The 20,188-nt window shown below is 35.8% G+C and overlaps 1 protein-coding gene across 1 annotated transcript in view; it reads right to left on the bottom strand.

Annotated features, from left to right (window-relative positions):
• Positions 1-20,188, bottom strand: part of GLS (glutaminase) — an 85,293-nt gene that overhangs the window by 9,689 nt on the left and 55,416 nt on the right. The window contains exons 15-17 of the mRNA XM_017869366.1: positions 2,006-2,067; positions 987-1,063; positions 828-891 (exon numbers count right to left, since the gene is read on the bottom strand). Coding sequence (XP_017724855.1) covers positions 828-891; positions 987-1,063; positions 2,006-2,067 — 203 coding nt within the window. The remainder of the gene's footprint in view (positions 1-827; positions 892-986; positions 1,064-2,005; positions 2,068-20,188) is intronic.

Genomic DNA, 20,188 nt, shown 5'->3' on the forward strand with positions numbered 1-20,188 from the left:
AAAAAAAAAAAAAAAAAAAAAAAATCATTCTACTATAAAGACACATGCACACATGTTTATTGTTCACAATAGCAAAGACTTGGAACTAACCCAAATGACCACTGATGATATACTGGATAAAGAAAATGTGGCACATATACATCATGGAATACTATGCAGTCATAAAAAAGGATAAGTTCATGTCCTTTGCAGGGGCATGGATGAAGCTGGAAACCATCATTCTCAGCAAACTAACACAAGAACAGAAAACCAAACACTGCATGTTCTCCCTCATAAGTGGGAGTTGAACAATGAGAACACATGGACACAGGGAGGGGAACATCACACACCGGGGCCTGTTGGGGGGGTCGGGGCTAAGGGAGGGATAGCATTAGGAGAAACACCTAATGTAGATGAAGGGTTGATGGGTGCAGCAAACCACCATGGCACGTGTATACCTATGTAACAAACCTGCACGTTCTGCGCATGTATCCCAGAACTTTAAGTATAATTAAAAAAAAAAAAATGTTTAACTCCATGAGGATAAAATTCCAATTCTCTCTTCCCAAATGCAAAAAAAAAAAAACAACAAATTGTTTTGTTCATACAGTGTATTGACTGATAGTCAAACTAACCTGAAAATTTCTAAATAAGACACCATTCTTAGATAAGAAACAGAATATGGGAGACAGAATTACCTATGTAGTAAATACAAGGTTTATTGCCTTTTTAAGATATCATAGCAGGTTCAAGAATGTATTTGTAGTTTTAAATATTATAATCACTTGAATATTACAGTCCTGCATAATAAAATACTGACATATTTAGAAGGTAACATAAGTGCTCACCTGTCCTTGGGGAAAGGGTTTACTTTGCAGGCTTCCAGCAAAAATTTAACAACTTCAACATGACCTAAATCATCCCACCCCCAAAAACAAGAGCAGATTTTAGTACTAAGTAGAAATTAAATCTGGAAAGAAAATAGATAGGAGTAGTTCCTGTATTACCCTCTGCAGCAGCTACATGCAGTGCTGTTCTAGAATCATAGTCCCGCTGTTCCATGTCCATAGCTGACAAAGCAAATCTGAAAATGTGTAAGCACAGCTATTTATTATATATAAAGCAAATTTAATTCACACTTGTAACATTCACTCCATCAGTTCATTTAAGGCCCTGTCAGACAGGTGCCATCCTTCATCAGGCTCATTAATGGGAACTACCAACCTTATTGACCAGTATACAGGTGTTTTGGGTAAATGCCACTTCACCTCTCTTCCTCAGCATTGCTTTTTTTAGGTAAGATTAAATGTTAAACATCTCTCACAGAATTAAACTTTATTACATTACTGTTCAAAACTCAAGAATTATGGCACAACTGTACCAAGGTTTATGTCTCAGAAGGGCAAGAAACTAATCCCTATAATAAAGTTGTATGTTTTTACTAGGACTCCCATTCTTAAACATTTCACAGTCTACTAGTACTCGTCAGACTTTAAGACAAGGGGGGAAGCACAGACATTTTTCCACTTTGAAAATCAGTTGTTTGAGGTATTAATGGGAGAAAACAAAAGGAAAAAGAAAACAAGTTACAACTCTATACAAAAGACCTTAGGTATACAGCAGTATATGGCCTTACTAGTCCTGATGATCTGCCAGACACCAAACCCCCTAGCTGCTTACCCCCCCCCTCCCCACACACACACACCAAAGACTGGGAATGGAGGGTAGACAGGGAGTGAGAAGGCACTGTCCAGTTCCAGTAAGCCACTGATACTAATTAGCCAGATTAGCTGAACAGTTACTACTTGGGGAAACAGAGATACCGTCTTTTTTATAGGAGGCAGAAAAGGACAAGATTGGAAAGCAGGCCACAGACACTGGAAGTGCCTATTTAATAAAAATTTTGTTGGGGTCATTTTTATCAAAGGGAAAGAGAAGTGAGACTTTAACCTTAAAATGGCTGCTCGCCCAGAAGCAACTTCATAAATATCTGTAAAATGCATGCTAATCCATCCTATAAACATACCTTCGAAGTGCAGACACATCTCCAGTATATGCAGCAAACAAAAGATTTATCACTGACTTTACCTGTGAAGAAAAGAAAGTTTAGGCATCCATAGGAGAAAACAAACACATACAACATCCACCTGTCACTGGTAAGTGATTTCCATGTGTTTTGAACACGTCACCTGAGTCATGTGCAAGAAGTTATCTCAAGGACACTTCCATAGCCAAAAGAACCCACATGTGTGATATTTTCTTCTTTTAACAGTGGATTGTGAGGGAAAATTCAATAATAAAGATAAGATACATGAGGGAAGGAATGGAATAATATCACTTGGCACAAAAGAATGGAATTTTGTGAAACTCATATAGTTGGAGCAACTGAAAATTGTTTAGAAGCCTTCCCATTTTGTATGTCTCAATATTGTAAGGAAGTTTGTATGCTGATACAATTCACATTATTAAAAATTAAATCATGCTATATAAATGCCTAATCCCTGCCAACAATCACTATCCTCACCAATCACTGGCTTCTTTGCAAATCTTAAGAGAGAACATTCAGTGTCAACTGTCATCTTAAACTTTACTTCACTGGAAAGACAGCCTTCAGTTCAATGCCCAGGTGGTACAAATTGGGTCATTCTCAGAACTTACGACACTGCTGTGTTTAAAAGGTTTCTCAGCTCCAAAATATTAAGTTACCTCTATGAAGTGCTCCAAGATTTCAAAGTGTATCTACCTTTGACAGTTACCCACTTTCCTTTTCTTTTCTTTTCTTTTTTTTTTTAATTGAGACGGAGTCTTTGTTCTGTCGCCCAGGCTGGAATGCAGTGGCGCGATCTCGGCTCACTGCGAGCTCCGCCTCCCGGGTTTAGGCCATTCTCCTGCCTCAGCCTCCCGAGTAGCTGGGACTACAGACGCCCGCCACATCGCCCGGCTAATATTTTGTGTATTTAGTAGAGACGGGGTTTCACCGTGTTGGCCAGGATGGTCTCGATCTCCTGACCTCGTGATCCGCCCGTCTCGGCCCCCCAAAGTGCTGGGATTACAGGCTTGAGCCACCGCGCCTGGCCTCACTTTCCTTTTCTTATAGTTAAGAGGAAAAGTCTAGTTATCTGAAAAGCCATTGGATTTTGGTCTGCTTTCATAAAGACTTTATCAGTCCCTATCTATGAGAAATTATTGATCACAGAATATTTGTAAATACTTCATAAATTCCCCCATTTTGTCTTACACTTTGCAACTTCAACATTCATATTGATGACTCAACTGATGCTGCACTCAGTGGTAGAAAACAAGTTTAACTGGAGGAATGGAAAGTTACCCAGCTCTCCACCAACAATGCCACATCCCTGAACTGTGCTTCAAGATCTTAACCCGGACATTCTCCCTTTCCAGTATGGCTTCCCCCTTCCAAAACCCATGAACTTTCCAAATTAACTGGAACTGACCATTGCTGCAGTTCTCTAATTCAGCATTTTCAAAGTGTAATTTGCAGAAACTAGTCCATAAGATGGTCCATGAAAATAAGGATCCTGTGGCTGGATATGATCTTAAAATATTAAATCCCCCTCTTGGAGATTCATGAGCATATGAACGGCTCTGTAAAGGTCTACAGTAGAGGAACCTAACTAGCTGAGCACATCCCCAAAATACTACTATTACTATTTGTGTTGATATCACTTCAAAACACTTTACCTTTAGTCCTTTAGCTTCCCTCCCAGCCATCCTTTTCCACTCCTGCCCAGAGTCCAGAACAGTTTTCTCAATGGGGAATGGGGGTGGAACAAAGAACTAAAGAGTATCACCCAGAATGTTCTAAAAGCATACATAAACATCTCTCCCATTTCTTGTTGTCCCACTCCTACACCTCAATCTGATACATTTTAGGGAAAGGAGGTAAATGCATAGAGTTTGTTTTTTATAGAGATGGGGGTCTCACTATGTTGCCCAGGCTGGTCTTGAACTCCTGGTTTTAAGCAGTCCTTCTGCCTTGCCCTCCCAAACTGTTGGGATTACAGGCAGGAGCCACCATGCTCAGCCCATAATTTTGTTTAAAGTCTCCAGGTGACTTTGATATGCACTCTTCTGGGTTATAAACCACTGTTTCAGATGCCCTTCATGTCTTTCTTTTTTAGTGGGGTCACCTCTGAATTCTCAATTCCCTTTTTGCTCTTGGGCCATAGATTACTGACTGGATATTATGGACTATTCTCCATATTTCCACCTGGTCTCTCATTACTGCTTGACAATTTTTTTTCTTGTTGGTTCCCGCCATACTTTCTTCAGGCCTTTAATACCAGCAGAGACCCCTAAAAACAGACAGAAGATCCTAACTACAACTTTGCTGAAAAGACAAAAAACTGTTTTCATTGCTCAAAGTAAAAAGTTTCATATTTGAGACTCACTTTTATCCATTCCTTCAAACACTTATCCTCCAGATGCCCTGCTCTTGTTCCCTCACGGATCCCCTTTGTTTCTAGCATCTTTAACTTTTCCTCCTTCATTGGTTCCCTCAGTTTACCTTAAAACAGACGCAATTTCATCCTATTTTAAAAAGCCAACACTTGACCTATTGTTCTCCCTTCAGCACGTATTTCCTGAAAGTATATTTTTAATTCCCTGAAAATTACCTTCACATTCATTGTTACCTCTAAATAGTGCTCTCCAAAGCTCCAGCAGCTTCCTAAGCCCCGATTCCTTCAGATCTCCCCAGCACCCTCCACCCTCTCACGACTTGCCTTCCATGCTGCTCCATCACCCTGATCTTCCTCCTGTTTGCTGCTTTGCAGATTCATTAACCACTTTCCACTGCCAAATACTCCTCCCAAGGCAGTCCAATCTTCTTGTTTTTCAATATAATGTCCTTCAAAGGATTCATCTATTCCTCTGGGCAGACTGACTTCCCCATCTTTAACCTAAATCTTTGCTTCTAAGCGCCAGTCCTACAGCTCCACCTGATAGTCATTTCAAACTCAAAAACAGCAATAGCCCTGCCGGCTTCCTACCCTGGCTCCAGTTCACAACCGTCTGCCTACTTGACATTGCTTCCAGGACTTTTAATTGGCATCTCAGACTTATACCCAAAATGGAATTTGCTTTGCTGTGTCTTCTGCCACTCACAGTCAGCTCCTCTTCTAGTTCCCCCCGTTTGGGGATGACACTACAATTCATCCACTTGCTCAGGCCACAAACTCAGGAGTCATCCAGTGCTGCTGCATTCACTTATACAGGTTGAGTCCTTCACAAGGATGCCTGGCCACAGGACCAACATGGGTTACCAGCCCACACTCTTCCCACCAAGGTGTCCTAGCACCCAGGTACATGTCCTAGGAGGAAGGGAGCTTCTTTACCCAGTGGTGCTGAGAAGTGGTGCTTCTGCTTCTGGTCAGAGACAGAATTAGCTTTTTCTAATTCAGACAAATTCACCATACAGACCGTGGGGGTGTATTCCTTGATTCTATTTCTCTCACAGTCCACATCTAGCTCATCAATAAATCCTCTTCGCTTTACCTGCAAAATATGTTTGGAATCCTATCACTTCTCACCACCTCTAGCATTGTTGCCTTAGGCCTCATCTTGAGTCACCACCTTATCACCTCTGCTGCCAGAGGGATCTTTTAAAAATATCAAGGAACTCCCGTGCCTTTCCATCATATCTAAAATTAAACTCTTTACCATGGCTTTCAGGACCCTAAAGGCTCTATTCCTGGTTAACATTGCACGTATCACTCCTACCAGTCTTCCCTTTCCAGCTCTACTCCAGCCAGAATGTCTTGCTGGTCTCAGGCACTCAAGGCCTACAACTGGTTGCTAAAGATGCTGTTTCCCCAGGGAGTCAGAAGGCCCCCCCCCCCACCTCTCCCTCCCTTTGGGTAGGTCTCCACTCTACCCAAAGTTCTCTCAAGACTAAAATACTCCCTTCTTTTCATCACTGCCTTATCCCTTACCTTGCTTTTCCCCTTCATATATATATATATATTGTAAACTATACAGTTTTTAACTATATTTGTTATATATAATTATATGTAACTATATATAAAGTATATATATTTTTATATATACTTGTTTTCTTTCTCTCTCATTAAACGTAGGCTCCATGTGGTGGGCAGAGACCACTTGTCTTTCTGTTCCCCACCGTCAACTCAGTGTCTATCACACATAATAGGTGCTCATTAAATATCTATTGACTAAGTGAATATTCTCCCTCAAAGCATCAAATACTCAATTTTGGGTATTAAATTGTAAAGTTAATTCCTCTATCAGCCCCCAACCCTGTTTTGTTTGTTGTTGTTGTTGTTGTTGTTTTTTGACAAGGTCTCACTCTGTCACCCAGCCTGGAGTGCAGTGGCAGGATCGCCTCCTCAGTTCAAGTGATTCTCCCACCTCAGCTTCTGGAGTAGCTGGGATTACAGGCACGTGGCACCACTAATCTAATTTTTGTAGTTTTTGGTAGAGACGGGGTTTCAGGTTGGCCAGGCTGCTCCCAAACTCCCAACCTCAAACGATCCGCCTGCCTCAGCCTCCCAAAGTGTTGGGATTGTAGGTTTGAGCCCCTGTGCCTAGCCCATCTCCCTTAACTTTTACATCTTTGAGTATCATTACAAGATTTATTCAATCGTAACTGGTGCCTCTGCTTCCAGTCTTTCTTCCACCCTCCAAAACCTCTCCGCATACTTCTAATCATATTCTCAAAACATTGCTCTAATCACTAAATGTTTCTAAAGCAGGGGAGTTATCAAGAAACCCAAAATCATTTCTGATAACGTTTAAGTTCTTTGGCCTTGTATTCAAGGGTCTTCAGTCCAGCTAACTTAGCTTTTCTTCTCAACCTCAATAGAGCAAAATTGGCCTGTCTTACTGCCCTTGTTTTTGTCTTGGTGTCTATGCTCTTTAAGAACACCCATATTCCTAATCAAATCCTTCCCTTCCCTCAAAGACTAGCCTGAAAGTCCCTTCCTTGCTGCCAGTTTTCCCCAGGCCATCCCAGCCCAGCATTCATTATCTATGTAGCTTATTGCCAGCTGCACACACAGTGCCCTGTGACAGCAAGTGGCAGGGGCAGTCAATTAGATACCTCCACTCCCACCACAACCCTGGATCTACCTCCTGCTTCCTCCCACAGTGCATACTATTCTCCTGAAATCATTTTCCCCACCCATTTCTCATGGATATATTATTCTTACCCATTCCTGTGAACTCTGCTCCAATCTCTTAAATCAAAAGTAATCTCTGTCTACCTTTGCCACACTATGGCACTGTAACACACGACCACATGGAGCATTTGTGTGTCTTACTTCCCCCACCACTAAGAAAAATCCAGATTCCCCTGTATATACTATTAATATAGTAATTACCCATAGTTCTTACTTTTAAAACTATGTTGGTACTTCTAAGCAATAAAGCCTCATCTGTTTCCATGACTGGATATAAGAACTACACATTCCCTTTTAAATTTCTGAATTTAGACCATGCTAGTCTGAAGAGATTTTATTATAGTATGTGTGTAGCACTTAGTCACTTAATTATTCAATATTTCAAATGTTCTAAAAGTCCATTTCTTATTAATAAAGCCCAAAATAGAACATTTTAGAATTTACTTGGTTTATTCAGGGTATATTGTTATTCACAAGCATGAGAAAAAAAATTAGGAAACTTTAATATACAAAGGCTTTGTAAGTAACCAGAGAGAAAAAACATTAGCTTGCCTTAACAAAAATTATTAAAGACTAACATGGAAGTTTGGTATTCTTCCCATGAAAACAAAAGGCTAGCTGTGGAGCTGAATTTAGCCCAAACCAGAAGATAAGTGCTTGAACACAGAGTGAGTGTAATTCTCTCCGAAACAAAAAAGCACTAGGAGGCAGCCCATGCACAGGCACTATTTAAAAGCAAAACCACAAATGCCTCTTCTTTCTAGCATCAACAGCCCCCTATACTTTTAAGTTTACATAAATTATGAAATGAGCTGTGGGCAGAATGCCACGAAAGAAAATGAAACTAGTCTAACACTTCTGAGACAAGAGATGGAGTATGTCGTTTAGGGATAGTCTGCTTCCTGGTCTGTTCAAGAGTGCCACGAATATTTCCAACTAAGCTGACACACCCTCTGGAATGCCTATCATGGCAAACAAACTGAAGGAGAGGGGCACTCTAGAGGATCACTCATCCACCTCCACACCAATTCTTGCAAAGGATGTAGGTGTGCTAACCATTGATTGGAGCTCATTCCCCTACATCCCCACTGGATACTTGAGTTGATTTTAAAATACCTGTCAAGGAGGCCAAGATCCAGAAAATAATGGGTTAACAGTAAATGCCAGAGGCATGGAAGCTGTGTTTTGATAAATAATCCCTTCATACAAAGAAACAGACTATACACAGCCACAATAATAGCTATTAAATTAAGGGCTCTATGTTTAATGTGTGCCTCCCCATGGCAAAGAGACACTGCACTTGGGGAGATACCCATTAAAATTTATAAATTAAATGTTAACAGTTTCCCCTTCATCTTGTAGATTTTCCAGCACTGCTGCATTTTCTTATCAAGTCTTTTGTCAGAACCTGCCCGAACCAGACAATCTTATCTTAGTTTATTTGTACAAAGTCATGACAACAGTGGGACAAAAAAAATGTTACAGTTCACGTAAGTTCACTTAACACTGGCATGTTTGGCATAGCAAATCTCACTTTTTTCCAAAACAGCTAGAAGCAGGTGGGGAGTGTATCAGTTTTACACATCTAAAACATGGCATTCCCAAGTCTTTAATCCTATCATTATCCTATTCAGTTTGAGCTTGTTTAAAAGTTGAGTTGTGTGAGTTCTGTAAATGCCCTAATAATTCTGTACTTATGAGTAAGTAGCAATTATTAGAATTATATACTCACATTACTCTGTATTTATATAGTGGACGACCCTAAAACATTCAACATTTTAAACAGTTACAGTTGTTTTTAAAAATTCCTGACAGGCTGGTTGTAAAATATGTTGATAGATATGTTTATTACTAACACTGAGATTAAGGACCCTGGCTCAAGGTCACATAGCATATGAATTAGTGATGGAGCTTGAGTAGAACTCAGGTATCTGGATTCCCAATTCTGTACAACTAGACCATGACGATGTGAGTCCTTAATAGATCTCAGATTGTTATCCAAAGCACAGAAGGAAATCAACAGATTAAACATCAATTCAGCTCTAATCCATAAAAGTTCTTTACTAAATATTGGAAGGAAGCCTGGATAGGACTAAAGCGAGAGGGGAGAAAAGGAAGAAAGGGAGAAGATGGAGGGAGGGGAGATGCAGGAAAACTGATTCACTGGTTTTACACTTTACTTCAATTATTTAATTTCTAATTCTATTACCAACTGCCAAACCAAAATGTCCTTTGTTTTTCATCTTTAGTTTGTCTTCATATAAACATGAATTCAGCCTGTTTGGAACTGCTTTAATGAGAAAAAAAAAAAAAGCAGGTAACTGAAAAAACATCCTTCTGTTTCTACCGCCTCTAGTTTGACATAAGCTGCTCTCATTTCCAGCTCACCACAGTATCTCTTGTCATGGAACAGATACTTTGCTTCATCTGTTAAATAAACCATCATGACTCCAGATCCAATTTTGTTTTAAAGGCTTCACTCCAACTTGGCTGATTATAGTCTTGAAATGAAAATAAGCTTTCAGCCCGCTTTTATATTTTCTTAAGGTCAAATTGAAACATACTACCTATTATACAGTGGCTAAAGAAAAATTTTAAGTTGCCATCATATGTAAACTAATCACCTTGCCCAAGGGTAAAAATAAACCTGTGTAATGTGTATGTGTAATGTGTACCTCAAAGATATTTCCTCTTTCCTTTACTACTGAGCTTACTTAATATTTGTAAGGATGTGTAAAAAAAAATTATAGTACTTTTATAATTAGACAGTCTGAGTATGAGGCCACATATTCCTAAGCTTTCCAAAGATTTACTGAGACACAGTTATTAATATACTATATATAGACAAAACTAATCCAAACTGATATGATTCAGAGGGTTGGGGAAAAAATCCTTTATAGGAATAGCAATTTCCAATTCATGCCAATATTTCCAGACTTACACAAATGCAGGAGATTCTCATATACTAATTTCAATAGAAAGGAATAAATCAAATAGTAAATTTTACTAAAAAGGGAAGAAGCTCTGTTTTACAGAAATTTCACTTTAAAAATACAACCTCAAAATGGTAGCTCCAAGAACTGCATTCTGTTCTCGAATTTGCTAATAAACTCCCTTAAAACATACAATTTTCAAATTTTTTTTTTTGAGACAGTTCTCGCTCTGTTGCCTAGACTGGAGTGCCATGGTGAATATGGCTCACTGCAGCCTTGACCTCCCAAGCTCAAGTGATCCTCCCAACTCAGCCTCCTAAATAGCTGTGACCACAAGCATGTGCCACCAAACCCAGCTGATTTCTTCGTTTTTCGTAGAGATGGGGTCTCACTATGTTGTCCAGGCTGGTCTCAAACTACTGGGCTCAAGCAATTCTCCTGACAGCCTCCCAAAATGCTGGGATTACGTGTGTGAGCCACAATGCGTAGCCTCAAAATTTTTCAATGACTAGTTTAATCTGAAATAATTTCACTCATTTGTAAACGAAAAAGTCATAATCATGTCAAAAAATCTGACAACCTATGAAGACAAAAAATTAAAGATTATGTATTACTTACAACGAAATAGTTAATATGAAGCACCTACTCTCTTGACTCAGCTAAGTGCTCCAAATATTATTTCTGTTATTAAAGGATAAGAAACATTTAAATAACTTAAGCAAGGTATCAGAGCTGCTAAGTGGGAGAACAAGGGCCCAAACCCAGTCTGGAAGATGCCAGGGCCAGTGCTTGCAACTACTAACTATCTACTGGGCCAAGCGATTTCCTAACAAAACCTGGGATTTCTTCAATAATACAATACCAAGACAGAAATATGTTGTGATAGGAAATCAGAAAATAACAACAAAGAAACAACTTATAGAAAATCAGAGATATTCATTTTATATTGAAGTGCTACCCAAAGGTGTTTAAATGAAGAGAAAATGAAAGAACAAAAGAAATAATTCAATTTGATATATCAATATCACAAACGACAAATAGAAAACATTAAGATATTACCTTTATTCTTTGCATTTAAATCTTTAAAAATCAAATGTGAGTTGGGCGAATGTGAATAAAAGCAAATACAACTGCTACGTCACTGGCAGCAAATAAGTAACTTCTTTTCTCAGTGGCATATTATTCCAGTAAACACCAATGAATGGTCTAAAAAGATACCGATGAGGTCATAAGCATCCCTCTTTATATACCCAATTATAAAAGTAGCTAACAATATATCTGTGTGTGGTCTGAAAACAGCACTCCTAATCAATAAGTAGAAGAAAAACAGCAATGAGCAAGGACAAAGACAGCTACTCCTCTAAAGAACAAAACTGCAGACCTTAAGCATATTTGTATTGCACAGACGACTATCAAAGTTTCTCATTCACTATATTTCTGGTCTTCTCCCACTATTATACAAACAAGTATTTGTAAAAGTTCATGAACATTAGTGAATATTACATTAGTATGTTAGGATAGAGGACAAGGTGCCACATTTCTGGAATGATAAAGTGCGACATTTAAAAAACAAGTACATAAAACCCAAAAAAGTCAAAGAAGTTAAAAGTGAAGACAAGACAGGAAGAGAAGAAATTCATCACCACATATTAAAAAAAAAAAAAAAAAAAAAAAAAAAAAAATCCGGGCCATTGGAATCAAAATATTCTTACAAAGACACCATCTTCTGTAAATTAAAAATAAATAAACACAAACAAGGTCCCTGAGAACAGATGGGGTTCTCTTCCTGCTGTGAAACAAAGCAGTTTTAGCATTCATACAGGAAGAATTATGGTTTCAATTCAGAGTTTAAGGTCCTATTCCTTAGCATGCCTCAAATCCTACTATAACAAAGCCGGGTACATGGATGAGTTTTCTAGTTATTCCAACCTACAACACTAACACAATCTTTATTAATTGCTTTAATGTTAGAAAAGAAATCCCTCATTTTCACTGGTCTCCAGAGAGCCTTACTTAACTCCCTATATTCTTCAATGTTTATTTCACATTTCTATTGGTAAACATTCAACATGTGTGCTTTATGGAGCATACACACAGAAAAGGTGTAATAACAGTACGTTTCTCTAATGCTGTAACTTTTCAAAGCACTTTCATAGCCATTTTATTATTCAAATTACATAGCAAGCTCCTCCAACATATAATACAGAAAACTGCTGGAGAAAGGGGTGTTTTTAAGACACTAGAAAATAAAGCAATTGTTCTATCTAAAAAAAATTTAGAAAGGACATGTAAATATAAAGCCCTCATCTTACTAAATTATCTATGCTTTCATACAGTTCAATGCTCCAAACTCCTTAAAATACTCTTTCCTTGACTCCTGATATTACACTATGCTGGATTTTCTCTTCTCTGGCCACCTCTCCCTAGTGGAAGCCTCTCCTACTCTCTTAAAATGAGGGTTTCTTAGGGTTCTGTCTTTGATACACTTTTCTTATCACTTTATACTATCGCCTTAAGCAATCTCACACACCACCCCAGCTTCAAATACTACTCTTCATACTGACCATTCAAAAAATTATAGCTCCAACTACACTACTCTCCTAAGTTTCAGGCCTAAATCTGACTGCTTAGTCAACATCACTACTTAGATATCTCACAAATCTCAAACATTAGCTAGCTTCTACACACTGATAGTTGTCTATCCGTTATCCACTACCCATCCCTTCCATACTAATAGAATCTCTATTTGTGAAAGGTAGTATTGTGTCCAATTAAGAACACTTTCCCAGATTCCCTTGCAGTTAGTCTGGTCAATGAGCATTAGGTGAGTTTCCAGTAAAGCTTCTTCCTTTAGATTTAGGTATCGCTCTTTTCTCTTTTTTTTTCTCCCACTTTGGCCATACAGGTGAGGTTAAAGATGAAACAGCCACCTTGCAACTCTAAGTTGATAGGCATGATTTCTAAGATCAACACACTAAGGCTTGTGTAACAGAAGTTTACCTTACTGATGGCACTAGTCCTGGTTGGTTCCCCTGATAGTCCCTGAGACTTTTTGTTATATTAGAAAAATAACCCCCAGATGTTTAAAGCACTGTCAATCAACCTGATATCCACAATCAAACAGATCCTTGTTACAATAGCCAAAATTAAACTAATTTCTTCTCATACTCCCAAGGTTTGCTTTTCCAGTATTCTCCATCTTAGTTAATGCATCAGCTTTGGCCCTGTTGCTCATACTAAAAACCTGGTAGCCAACTTGCTATCTCACTCTTTTTCACCCACCAAAAACCATCACCAAGTGCTGCCAATCCTATTTCTTAAACACATCTCTTATTTACCTACTTCTCTCACCTCTAGCCCAAGCCACCAATACATCTCGAGTCCAAAACCTCAACTTTCTCTCTTTAATCCATTCTCCACAGAGCGGTATTTACAAACCAAATCATTCTCTCCCCTTTTTAAAAGCCTTCAAAGTTTCACACTGAACTCTGAATAAAGTCCAAAATTCTTAATATGGTATATAAGACCTTTTACAAATGTCTCCCAAACTGTGTCCTGAGGACAACCTACAGCAGAAGCACCTGGGGTGCACATTAAACATTTAGATTTTTGAATCAAACGGTAGGACTGGGCCCCAGGAAGCTAGCTGTATTTTAAAATTAAGACACTCTAACAATTCTGATGTACATCGAAATATGAGAAGGCCCACTCTACATAATATGGTCCCATCTCTAAGAGTCATCCACGGCCAATCTCCATCCACCTCACCTCACTCTTCTTTCAGTGCATTTGCCTTCTTTTCCTTTCTCAAATGTGCTAAACTCCTTCCTGTTCTGGGGACTTCAAGTCAGACTAGCCTATTAACGCTATTCCGTATTTCCTCTGACTCCTTCAAAACTTACATACTGTATTACCTTCCAGTGAAAACCAACTATATTTAATCACCCGGACAAAACAAGGTCTTCTTATTGTACCCTCTCCTAGCATTTTTTTACTTTTCTATCATTTATTATCATTATATTTAATGAAATATTTTTTAAAGAAATGAAACATTAAAGATACAGTTAACCACACTCTCTGCATCCATTCCCTTCCCTCCCAGCAGTACGCTTTATCTAAAGATTGGTGTTCATGTTCTTATAGTTTTATTAGTAACTACATTGTATATTTGTGTCTCATAAAGTCTGCTATAGATGTACAAAAATAGCATATAGCATATAACATTTTGCACCTCACTTATTTTGTAACATTTAAAATGAATCAGATCTACATGCATCAGTATTAACAAATCATATTACCATTTCAGTTATTTTCAGTATTTATTCAGTATCTGTATCCCCGATTAATTGCAAACACAAGTTGGATCATACTTGTCTCATTAACCACTCACTGCAAATCCTAAACACCTCACAGTTTCTAGCACATATTAGGCAAGAAATAAACATTCGTTGACTAAGAATCTATCAGTGAATAATAAAGCACAGGAATAATGATAAGGTTGATTTATATAGATCTGAACTGCTCAAATTTAATTAGCTAAATATCTTGAACTAATTCTGTTTGTGTGCTGTTTGAACAAAACTAGTGAAATGCTGAGGGGATGGTAATCCTTTTAGCTCTTACTTGGTAAAAAAAAAAAAAAGACCTAAAGAAAATAATTTTAAAGGTTATACATTTTCATTTATATAGAGAGATCTAATCTTGGATATTAGTTGGGTACCAGAAATGAAGAGAAGAAAAAAACACGAGAGGAGAACAAAATTCCTGCTATATAGAAGGCATTTAAAAAAAAACAAAAAAAACAAAAAAAACAGAAGTTTGCTATGTAAAATAGGGATTGAAAATATTGAAATGGAAACCAGGAAGCCAGAAGAATCCTGGACTTCAGCCACTTTCTTACAGTCACACAAGTGGGAAAGCAACTTCATGAAAGAATGAGTTATCTGACTACAAATTTACACTTATTACAAAAGCAATTCTAGAAGAGAAGTAGAGCAATTTCAAGTGGGTAAGTTTACAATAAAACTGCTAACTTGCCAGAATAAGGGTGTTCAGATAGATGGAAGTTATTTTTTTGGTTATCCTTTAACAGAATTGTTTCTTCATAGTCCAGTAAAAAGAGACATTAAGGCAGAAATATTTTATTGGTATGATTAAAGAGGATTAATAGTATTAGTCACCCTCACCATGGAATGTTAACAAAATCATTTGTCCTGTAATTTCACCAGATGTCAATGAAGTTTCATTGTGCAGAAGATGTAACATTTATTCATCTCAATTCAAATATTCATCTCAAACAGTATTATTTAGTTCATTCTTTATTTACATTATAAATCTTGTGCATAGACCTGGATCAATGATGCATATACTTTAAGGATCTAAGTAAAATAATAAATAAAGAATAAGCTATATTATACTGAAGAAGAGAAGTTTGGACTTTTACATTTCATGTGTGGTTTTCTTTTTAACTTTTTAAAGAAAATTAAACTACAATGGCAAATGTCAGCATCAAAAGATTTGAAAGTGAACACATATAAAGATGTGGAATTAAAAACCCATTTCCTGAGTAACTTTGATATAATTTTTTTAATTACCTCATTTTGGCCCAAATTATGATATGAAAGAATAAAAAATGGAATACTTGAAATTTAAATAATATATTCTGAATTTTTCAACTAAAATCTTTAATTTGGAATGACTGTGAGGAAGAACAAAACAATAGAACTTGGGTGGAATTCAATTAACAATTTATACCATGGTTTTAGATATCATTAATCTCATTTAACAGAAGAAAGTCAAGCCTTAAGGATTAAGTTTTAAGCTGTCCTCTCAAAAGAATCTTTGTAAATTGCCCCTTTGTGATGATTTGTGAAAGGCACATATAAAATAACAAAAAGTTATAATTCTAATCTAGATCTAAAAAAAGTTCAGCAAGAAACTGATTATCATAATTGAAATTTCAATTTTACAATAAAATGGTTCAAATGTGAGTATATTTGCGTAACTGATACTAATATTTCATCATTTTTATTCTGGAATGCATAATATGAAAGCAAGCAGACTTTATATTGAATGAGTTTATACTGAAACTTGTGGGGAGAAGAGCTACTCAGGCAGTTTAAATTTTCAGAATTAAGAAACCAATACTATAATATTTGGAGAGCAACAATATTTAAGTTTTAACATTTTAAATAATAAGTCAACAAAGCCTTTCAAAAAGTAACATATTTCAATAACTCAATATACACCAGTCCTTCATAAATATTAGAACTCCAGAACTATGAAATGGAGATTGATACTGAAGACAATATGTACTATAGACAGAGTAAATAAGCAAACAAATTAGGAACCTTGGGGGCCACTCACAGATCCAAATGTCTAAAATAAACAAGGGTATTATAGCTAGACATTTTGCATGTTTTTGAAGAGCTAACATGCAAAGAAAAAAAATTTTCTTAAGAAACCATTTGTTTAGAACTTGAATAGTCTTTTATTTATTTAAAATCTTTTTACTTATATATTTAATCTAACCTCAAAGGAATTTATTTTAAAAGCCAGTGGTGTAACATTTATTTTAGAGTTACATTTCTGCTACATTTTCTTTCTTTCAAAGGTTGCAGGGTAATGTTTTATTTTTAGAACTACTATTACAACTTTAACATTTACTTTTAACTTTACTAATTTTTAACAACTGGGACATAAGACTGCTTACTAGAAAAATACAATTAGTTTTAATAAATGCTGATGGTACCATCTGCCAAATAACTTATAGTCACATTAACTACCGCCAATTATGCTTCTCTTATTAAAACTAAACCACAAACAAACTCCATCCTAACAAAACATACAACAGACCAACTCCCTCAAAAGAGAAAAAAATCTAAATATGCTAATAGAAAAAGCAAAGTGCTAGGAAACCCGGAAAAGGGCGCCTGAGTGGGGTGGGAGTTTGTACCAGATAACATTTAAGATTACTTTCAAATCCAAATCTGTGATTCTAAAAAATATGTAAGATTATGGTAAATAAAAGTACATCAAAATTCTAGAAAGGTTGGACTATTTTTTAAAAATAAAAGAAAACCTTCAGCTGTTTACAGAATATAAATTTAATTATAGCTCAAGATTCCAAATATAATTGCTGGGCAGAGGAGATCTTCATTATATAAACAAAAATCACCAGAAATACAATATGAAAACAGAAATTCAAAACTATTTTGGGTAAGAATTTTTTCTTTCAAAAGGTAAGCCTTCCAAATAGATAATTTTAATTATCTGTGGTTTTAAGGACTGAAAGCATTTCAGCAAGGTAAATAGCTAATGAAAAAATATCATTATTTTAATCATACTACATATAGAAAATCATATCCTCAGATATTGAAATATGGCTTAAAATAAATAAATTGTTCTTTGCCATTGAGATGTGGTATACAATTTTTCTTAAAAAAATTCTATAATTAGTAAATGAGATTTAGAGTTAAAAGTATAGTAGGAATGTTACAAGATTAACCGACAGAAGCAGTTGGCACCAGCTCACCCATTTCTAATACTTCCTTTTGAGGACAAGATCATACTTTTTTTTTTTTTTAAAGCAATACATACTGGTTTTCAATAGTAAGTATTCTGTAATTTATTGTTGAATGAAATTTTAAAAACCACAGATTCTGCCAAAAAAGCAATGCAATCCAAGTGCTAATTAGTATCCTATTCATTTTGGTGAAGGGTTAATGGTTCAGGAAGCCAATATGAAAGCTTTTTATGAAAACAGGTTTTCTATACATGGCATATTTTAAAATCTCTATTAGCTACAACTTACAAAATTACTAAAGTAGATCTACAATCTACAAAATAGAAACAGTAAACAAAGTCAACTTAAATTCTCTTCCTCTCCTATGTTCACAAAATAGAAACAGAAAACATTTTAAGACCATAGTAACAGAATCACTTTGTTAAATAAGCATTTATAATCAGTCTACTTAACAGACTATTTTAAAAATAAGTACCTTTTCTATTACTATTTAAAAAGTTAAGAATTCTAAGAAACATCATGTCTTGCCCGCTCTGTTTCATGCTGGATAAATATTGCCTCAGATCCTCTTAGAGTAGTTTTCTAAATTTCTCCAAGTCATGTGCATTTTATGGTATTCAGATTAATAAACTACTGGCTGGAGGTTGGGGTATAAAATAAAAGAACTTCCCCAACCCAATTAAATTCCTTCCATTTCTAAGCAATGTAAGAAACAAAGGTTTTTAACTTTGTTACAATTTGAAATAAAAGAAAAATAGTTGAACCTGGATATACTTGAGTTTATGTTTATGTATAATTGTACCCTTGAACTACATGATAGAGAAAAGACCGAGTAAGGTAAAGTCCATTCTCAATAAATCTAAGTGAAAATCTGAGCGTAAGGCCATGATGCATGGTAACAAATTTCCATTTATGCTACATCTCCAATATCTGGTTTTGGTTTTATTACACAATGCAAATATAACATTTAATCCAAAATGGTAGAGAAAGAATTGAGAAGAAATCACACATTAAGTATACTGATCATATACCTTTAAAAAATGCTTTCTAGCATTTTCAAGGCCATCTAGGAGAAAACCAAAATTTTACAAATGAATAGTAAAACAGATTCTTAAAACTAAAATTGTACCACAGTGAACTAAATAAAACTATTCCATAAACTGCTCAACATGAGAAGTGCACTACTTCTTTTAAGTCAAAACAATTTTAAAATACAATCCTTCCTTATAATAAATTTTGGAAAGTGCTTTAAAGTCAGATTCCACATGAAATCTAATATTCTTGGTTTCACTTTTCCAGAGTTCCCCCAATATTGTTACTATTCTCTTACCCTGGCAGTACTGGTAGTGAATGGGAGTGGTAACAGAAACCACAAATCTTTAGTCAAATTGAAGAAGTCAAATGGTAAAGTATGTTATACTTCACCAATTCTAGGGCAGCAAAAATTTTAGGGGTTCTTTTGTGCCAAAGCTTGGAACAGGAATAGATCAATGAATAATTTATACATAATATACAATGTGAAAAGAACTGCTTGTCATTTTCAGAATATGAATGGGTAGATTAAGGTATATAGATAAGGAAATGATATATATGTATGCACAAACATACATATGCACAAACATATGCAACCCATACATTATATATAAATTATCAGGATATAGGCTGACATAACAGTGTATTTCAGCAGTTCTTTCCACATAAACATATGCCTATTAAATATACACTGTCAGATCAAGATCACCGGGCATTTTAAGTCTCCTCTCTCTTTGCTTCAAATGAATTTTTTTAAAAAGTCTTCAAAAGCAAGTAATCATAAACTGTTACATATATTGAATATATTATTATACTGGAACTCCTTATTAACTAATTCTAAAAGAACTTCCTTTAAAAATCTCACAGATTAATACAAATTCATGTAAACAACAATATTTTCCCTTTCAAATGGTTTTAAAACTTCTACAATATATTCAGGAAATCTCCAGAATATGAATGGCAGATTTAATTAAACATAAAAATATAAAGTACTACATTTGACCTACAGTACATGGAGCCTCTATAATTTCTACTATAATTTGGATCATGCTGTACAAATATACAAAATTCCTTCTGAAAATGTAATCCCCTCAGAAACCAGTTAAGGTGAATTTCTATATCATTGTCATTCTGTTTAATATAAATTCTACCGAGATTAACATTTTTATTCTAAAGCAATATAATGATACTCTTCATTTGGTTTAGCAATGTTTTTCCTATTATTTAGGCAACAACAGATAAAATGAGAGTTACATAGTGAATAACAACAATATTCCTCCTTGGAAAGCAGAAATAACCTACAAATAGGGTTGCATTTTTTTTTAAGTTACCAAATGGAAAAACAACCAAAAAAATTGAGAGAAAAGTTTTTATTCAAATACTTCGAGTACAACCAATAGGAAAAGTCCTCCTCCCAAAAAAACCACTGATGCTATATTGCATTTTAAAAAATCAAATAAAGCCCTTTTGAGTACTTCTAGTTTACTTTGAGGCAGCTTCAGAATAGCAAACACTTTAACAGTATCTTCATGAAGAATTATTTTTTCTAAGTTAAAATC

Source organism: Rhinopithecus bieti, unplaced genomic scaffold (assembly GCF_001698545.2).
Source record: "Rhinopithecus bieti isolate Rb0 unplaced genomic scaffold, ASM169854v2 scaffold_5051, whole genome shotgun sequence".
Taxonomy (NCBI): Eukaryota; Metazoa; Chordata; class Mammalia; order Primates; family Cercopithecidae; genus Rhinopithecus; species Rhinopithecus bieti.